This window comes from Parasteatoda tepidariorum, chromosome 6, assembly GCF_043381705.1.
Source record: "Parasteatoda tepidariorum isolate YZ-2023 chromosome 6, CAS_Ptep_4.0, whole genome shotgun sequence".
Taxonomy (NCBI): Eukaryota; Metazoa; Arthropoda; class Arachnida; order Araneae; family Theridiidae; genus Parasteatoda; species Parasteatoda tepidariorum.
The window spans coordinates 618,072-625,223 of NC_092209.1; the positions used below are offsets into that span (position 1 = coordinate 618,072).

At 29.4% G+C, this 7,152-nt stretch overlaps 1 protein-coding gene across 1 annotated transcript in view; it reads right to left on the bottom strand.

Annotated features, from left to right (window-relative positions):
* Positions 1–4,882: 4,882 nt before the first annotated feature.
* The window catches only part of LOC107437043 (ribulose-phosphate 3-epimerase), a 15,544-nt gene continuing 13,274 nt past the window's right edge, over positions 4,883–7,152 (bottom strand). The window contains exon 5 of the mRNA XM_016048912.3: positions 4,883–5,057. Within this exon, the coding sequence (XP_015904398.1) occupies positions 4,947–5,057 (111 nt within the window). The 3' untranslated portion in view covers positions 4,883–4,946. The remainder of the gene's footprint in view (positions 5,058–7,152) is intronic.

Consider the following 7,152-nt stretch of genomic DNA (forward strand, 5'->3'; position numbering starts at 1 on the left):
GTTTGTTTTTTATTTTATCACCAGTAAACATTACTTTTTCAATTCGTTACATGTATTAATTTTTAATGGCAATTTTATTCTTAAGAATATAATAATTCCTATTTTAAAAGTTGTTGAACATTTTTTACATACAGTAAAAGTATTTCATAAAGGCAATTTACAATAGCTGATGGAATTGTTTTAGTGAACTGGTCATTACAAGCGATACTACATATTTAATTTTAGAATAGTGTTAAGGTCTTGTAAAATTAATGATGAAAAGTGCAATAGCATTTGAAGCCATTGGAAAATACTGAATGATGACTTCAAAAATAAGCGGCGGAGAAAGGGCATTTAGGGGGGTGTTGGTCAATGAAAGCAAGTATGTTTCCAAGTGAGCTACAGCATTTTATTGTAAGATGAATGATAATTTTATCATCTACATATTTGCTTTTTTAGTCTAATGTTTTTCACTTAAACAACAGAGAAATTTAATCCCTTCCAAGAAGCATTTGGCCCAGTAGCAGAAGGTTGGTAATTTTTAATTTGTAATTAAGGAGGGACACCACCCTGAGATGGTAAAATATTAACGTTTTTCTTGAATTTTTTTTTTTTAAGTAATAGAGACAATGCAGAGACTCCTTGTTTTTATTATGTTATTTAGTTACAATTTAAGTCTCTTTTAAAAATTTATCTTTTGCAAAATAGTAAAAAATAAGTTGGTGGCAGCTCCGTGTGTGGCTGGTCATCAAAAAGTAGCACCTCATTGGCCTCGTGGATTTAGCAGTCCTGAAACAGAAAAACGATTTTATTTAGATTTTCTGAAACATAAAGACATTATCTAAAAAGTAGCTTAGCGGTGTTTTGATTTTTGCAAAATTACCAAAATAGTGGCATCTTAAAAAAATATTCATTAAAATACTAATATAAAAAAATTCTATGCTACTTTCTAAAGAATATATTTTTACGTAATTTAAAATAAAGAACAGTTTATTTTGTTGTATAGATCATGAGAAAAACGTTAGGCCAGGTAAAAAAAACAGCATTTTGAAAAAAAACTCGTTTAAAGTTTTGACTTATGGTAGGGGAAAACTTTTAATTTCATCTATATAATGGTCGATAAATGAAATGCCTACAACAAGTTTCTATATACAGTCAACAGAATGGATGAGACAAAAAAATTGTCGCCCCTCCTAATTCCGCCAAACGGACCTTTCTACCTGCTCAGCGACGGCTCTCTATTTTCCGGTATAACCAGGGTTCATACAGAGATCAGAAGAAGAAATCCAAGGAGTCCAAAATTTTAAGAACTTATCAAAAATTTAAAAACTTTGTGTAAAAGATAGTTTTTTTTTAAAAATTAAAAAGCAGTTATAAGGAACTTGCAAAAAAGTATATTTTGAATTTACTTTCTATCCCTTTTGAAATAAATTTTGACTTTGTCAAACTTAGTCAAGAAAAATTAATTAAGTTATCACTTTGACACATAAATACATTTTCCAATTTCAAATATTTTAATAAATCTTGTTAAAGTACAGATGCTAAGGATTGACATAAAAACCTACCAATCTTATATTTTTAAATTTGAATACATAAGAAAATCTAAGGCATTTTATACCAAAAAAAAAAATNCTATTCTTTTAAAATTGGAGCAAATTATTAATTAAGTTTGCTAGTAACATGTAAATTAGTGAATGGCCCCTAATAAATTTTTATTAAAATTGGTTACCAAGTATAGTATTTCATTAATGAAATGATTAAAAAAAATTAAATAATTTTTAAATGCAAATTCAATGAGTATTGAAGCTAAAAAAATTTGTCAGAAGTAAATTATTATATTCAGGGATGAAAATACCAGTTAGCAAAAAAAGCTGAATTCTACATAAACGCAATCAAACATTATGAAATTAGTAATAAATGTTTGGAGCTTAAAAAGCTGAATTCAGAGAAAAAGCTGAAAACTTTCATGCCTGTATATTGTCCCTACACTCATAATATTTCACAAATCTGTGATAATTAAAATTTTTTATATCAATTGTTTTAAATCAAAGATCATTTAAAGATCAAAGATTTTAAATCAAGAGATGATTTAAAGTATTTTTGAATGATAAATCTGAAAAACATAAGATTTTTTGCTGCATTTAAAATATTGAAAGCCCCTCTCTTCATGCTTGCCTCTAAATATTATTAAGTTTTTTCCTTGAACAAATTAAGAGCACCGAAAATTTTGAAAGTAATAATACAATAATAAAATGCAACAAATAAAAAACAGAAAAATATTATTTAAAAAAAAATCAATTAAGTAAAATTAATGTTTAAATACAATATGCAATTAGTGGATGGTCCTTCAGATAAAAAAATTACGTTTAAGAAACTCAATTTTTATCTCTATTAAATTGAATAAAGGGGAGATGGAAATTTTGAGGTTATGAAGCTTTGTGATTCTTGACTGCTCTGAGGATCAACATGAAAATATGTACTTAGTGAATGGTCCCTCAAATTAATTCAAAGATCATGGTACTAATCTATAAATAGAATAGCGCAAGAAGGCCATTAGCTTGCCATTGACGAAGTCGATAGCACTTCAATGACTATGAAGTAAACAAGAGAAATAAAATTTTCTCTTGCTATTAAAATTTGGCAATGTTTAGTTGGTCCCTGAAAATTCGAGAGAAGTTTCGGTTCCATTTCAGAGAGTGGAAAATGAAGCCTGAAATTGAGAATATCTTGCAAAATAAAGCAGAGTTGCACATGAAAGTGCAAGAATCCTTCCCACTGAATCCAGAGCAACCCACATGGCAGTAGCTTGGTTGCCGCAAAATTGTGACTTCACGATACCCAGGGCAAAATATCCTTTTTGGAGCAATTTACGCCAACTACTTCAATTTGGAGCAGGTTTCCACAATTGGCTCGGATCGGTGCAGCACTTGCACCACTGCATATCATTTAGTTTCCCAGCTTAGACAGCAAATTCATCAGCTGACTTAGCAAGTTCACCTATGCAAAGCAATAATCTAAGGACTAATTTGGAAATCTAGGTAGTTCCAAGTACTCCTTGGAGACTTTTTTATTTCCAAGGAGTCTGTACGCACCCTGCGGTATAACTTCCAAACGAAGTTAGGTACAGAGAAATCGTTTTAGACAGACATTAGGAAGGGTACAAAGATTCGAAAAATGCAATAAAATGTTTTTCGAATTTTTGAAATATTCAGGGTGGGGTCCCCCTTAAAATAAAATGTATGTGTTTTTAATATTTTGACATAAAAGGAAACTTAATGTAAGCTGTCTTCCTTACATCAAGCTTTTATGGGTAATAAGCTGAAGAATTTGTGTTTGTATTAATGCTTACCTGCTTAATTTTCTGTTAAATGTATTTTACAGAAAATTAAGCAGGTAAGCAATTAAGAAAATTAATATTCTGTTAAATGTATTAGGTTTCTAAAAGTTAATATTTATTTATTGGGAGTACAAATTAGTTCGGTCCGTTTTTTTGTGGTCAAAAATGGATTATTTTCATCAAAGTATTGTCGATCGCTGGCTACTACTTTTTCCCACCTCTCAGGCATTTTTCTTTTGAGGCGATTCAAGTTAGGAGCCAATTTTTGATTTCTGCGAAAGAAGTGACCTGCAAAATCTTGATGCTTCCGTCGGAACAACCAGTAATCAGAAGGAGCAATGTCCAGAGAATATAGCTGGTGCGGTAAAATATCCCACTTGAGCGTTTCCAAATAGTTTTTTACGACTCTTGAGACATCAGGCTGACCGTTATTATGCAGAAGAATAACTTTGTCATGTCTTTGCTCGTATTCCGCCCTTTTTTTTCCGTAATGCATGGCTCAAATTAATCAATTGTAGCCTATACCAATCGCCCGTAATGAAATCACCAGTTTGTAGCAGCGCATACTATACAAAACTATTCACCATTCTCTACATGATTTATCAGTTGGAGTATTGTCAACATAAACTTATACAAGCATTCGATGCGCTTCAGCTGCACTTTTCTTCCAATTAAAGCAGAAACATAAAACCTCCCGCAAATGTTGCTTCATTACCGCAAAATTTGACATATTCAACAAAGAAAAAACAAGGTTTTTGTATGAAACTCAAAGCGATATAAACTGAATATTATTGACAGATGTTTAACCTCTCTTAAACCAGCTGTCACTATATAACAGCAGAGCCATTTTTTAAAAACGAACCGAACTAATTTGTACACCCAATAGTTTAAAAGTTAATTTCCTATTAATAGAGAACTATTAACACCTATTCTTTTAAAATTGGATATAGACTCAAGTGTTGGGAAAAACTAATTTTTTCTGTAAATTAATATTTTGTACTGTGACACTGCATTGTACAAAAATAGCCTTTTTTAAAAATACTTTTTGTTGTATAAACATCGTTATCACGAGAGAGACCTGTGCACAATGACAATATNGGCTTTTGTATGAAACTCAAAGCGATATAAACTGAATATTATTGACAGATGTTTAACCTCTCTGAAACCAGCTATCACTATATAACAGCAGAGCCATTTTTTAAAAACGGACCGAACTAATTTGTACACCCAATAGTTTAAAAGTTAATTTCCGTACTTAAAATTTCCTATTAATAGAGAACTATTAACACCTATTCTTTTAAAATTGGATATAGACTCAAGTGTTGGGAAAAACTAATTTTTTCTGTAAATTAATATTTTGTACTGTGACACTGCATTGTACAAAAATAGCCTTTATTAAAAATACTTTTTGTTGTATAAACATCGTTATCAAGAGAGAGACCTGTGCACAATGACAATATAAGATGTTAATATGAAGTATAAACAACACTGCAATTCAATATCACAATTTTCGTAAAGTTTTAAAACTTATAATCATGAATGAATTGGCTAATAAACAGACAAAGATAATGTTTGTTTCTACATTTATTTGTAAGTAGGTAGAAAATACATAATATAAAAAAGGTTTATTTTAACATTTATTTAGACATTTTTTAACAGAATTTCTTAAAAGTTTTATCACTTCTTCAGGGGTGTTACTCTTTGTAATAGCTGTTCCAGAAACTATGAGATTAGCACCAGCCTGGAATTAAATAAGAGGACATTCAGATTATAAAGTTAAAATATTTGAAAAAACTTATATTTTCACAAAGAATTATCCTTTCTGTTTTTTCTTTTTGTTGTGTTTTCAATGTAAACTTATTTCTAGAGTTAATAGACAATGAGTTAGCGCCTAAAGATCTCATAAATGAAGCCAAATTTTTTTTTTTTTTTTTTTTAAATCAGTTTTTATTGCACTTTTTAGAAACAGTGAAACTTTTTCTCTGTATCTGGTTTTTACTTGAGGCATTTTTGTATAAAAATGTCTTAAGTAAACAGTAAGGTAAAGTTAGTTATTTTAATATAAAAATTACGAAACTAAATTTTATTATAGAAATATTGTTTAAGGGAAAATGAGTTTCCCATACCGTTTTGATGGGCATTTGAGTGGGCCCGTAGGAACCAGTTCTCTAAAACAGGCTTGTTAGAAATTCAGTGATTGGCAACAATTGTAACAGTTATTTTTGCAGAGCAGATATTAAAATATTTGTAATTGTTGCTTTTAGTAGGTTCATAAGTTTTAATAGCCAAGAATGTCTAAGCATGACAGAAAAGCTGCACTGTTAAAGTACTTGAATTTAAATCAAACGTAATTAGTCTCAATTTATTAATTGAAAAAAAATTCTGAAATACAGTAGGGAACCGATTATCCGGAACGGTCGGGTCCAACGCTATTCCGGATAACTGATTTTTCCGGTTTTCTGAATCGCTACAAAAAGCCGTTTTTTCTATTGTTAAAGTAGGCTTTCGAACTATNAAAAATTTGGAAATAATCTTAAAAGTAAGAAAAAACGATGAAGTTATACACTAATGATTATTTCCAAAATGTTGGTAAGGTAAACATCTTTAAAAAAAGAAAAAAAAATCGTAAAATCTTATGAGGAAATTTTTTTTTTTTTAAAAAATGGCGAGAAATTTTATCGAATATCGTTCCGGTTTTCTGGGTTCCGGATAACGGGTTCTGTACTGTACATTCAAACATCTTTTTGATTTCATTATTTTTAGCTTATGAAAAACAAGATTAATTTTGCATTTCAAAGGATGTAGAGGATAAAGCAGGATAAGTTTTTTTAAAATTTTTCAGAGTCTAAAGTCTAACTATCTCATTCTCACAAATTTTGTAAAAAGTCTCTCCTTTGTTCTAGAATGACATTTTAATAAAGTAAAATTTAAACAATTATCCATAAAAAAATAATAGATTAATTGAATGATAGATATAAAAAATAGTCTCTCTACATAAAAAAGTGAATGTTCTCCTTGGAAATCTGAATACTTAATTTATGCACATAAATTAGGTGTACACTTTTTTTTTAGAAAAAGGTTCAGGTTAATTTAACTCCCTTCAGTCACAGATTTGCGTTTTATGACCCAAATTATCACTCTAATAGCCCTAAAATGCATATTTGAATGAAAGTAACTTTCTAAAAGGTATGAGCAAAAAAAGTCTATAGAAATCAAATTTATTTAAAAACATACTGTGACAGATAGAGAAATGAAAACATGCCTATTTTAAAAACTTCAACTCAGTACGTGATCTAGTATCAATTCAATTAAAAAGATCCCCCAAACACATCGATTTCAGGAAAGATGCATTAGAAAATAACACCATAATTGATCAAACACTTAAATTGTCTTTTACTAGCACAATCTTCATAAATTCTCTTTTGCTCTCCCTTCTTGTCTTTCATGAAAGAATATTTGTTTCTAAGCATGGCCAATATCTTTAAAACATTTCAAAGCAGATTTCTTCAGTGTGTAAAAAAGTATAAGGACATGTGAAAAATCGCCAATTCTAGAAGTCTTATTTACGAAATTATGGGCAAATTTTTGAAGCAAAAACAGGAGAAAGACTAAATTCTCTTGTGTAATTAAAATGTTCTAATAGAAATCTATTTAAATATACATTTTAACTTTTAAATCCAAATGATTTTGGAAAAAAGTAAAATGAAATTGTTTTTTCTTCCATAATTATTGAAAATAGAAAATGACAATCTCGGGTTAAAAGATATAGCTTAAGAATGATTGTTAGGGGAGTTTGCCAATATATATATATATATATATGTAATATTAGATAAGAA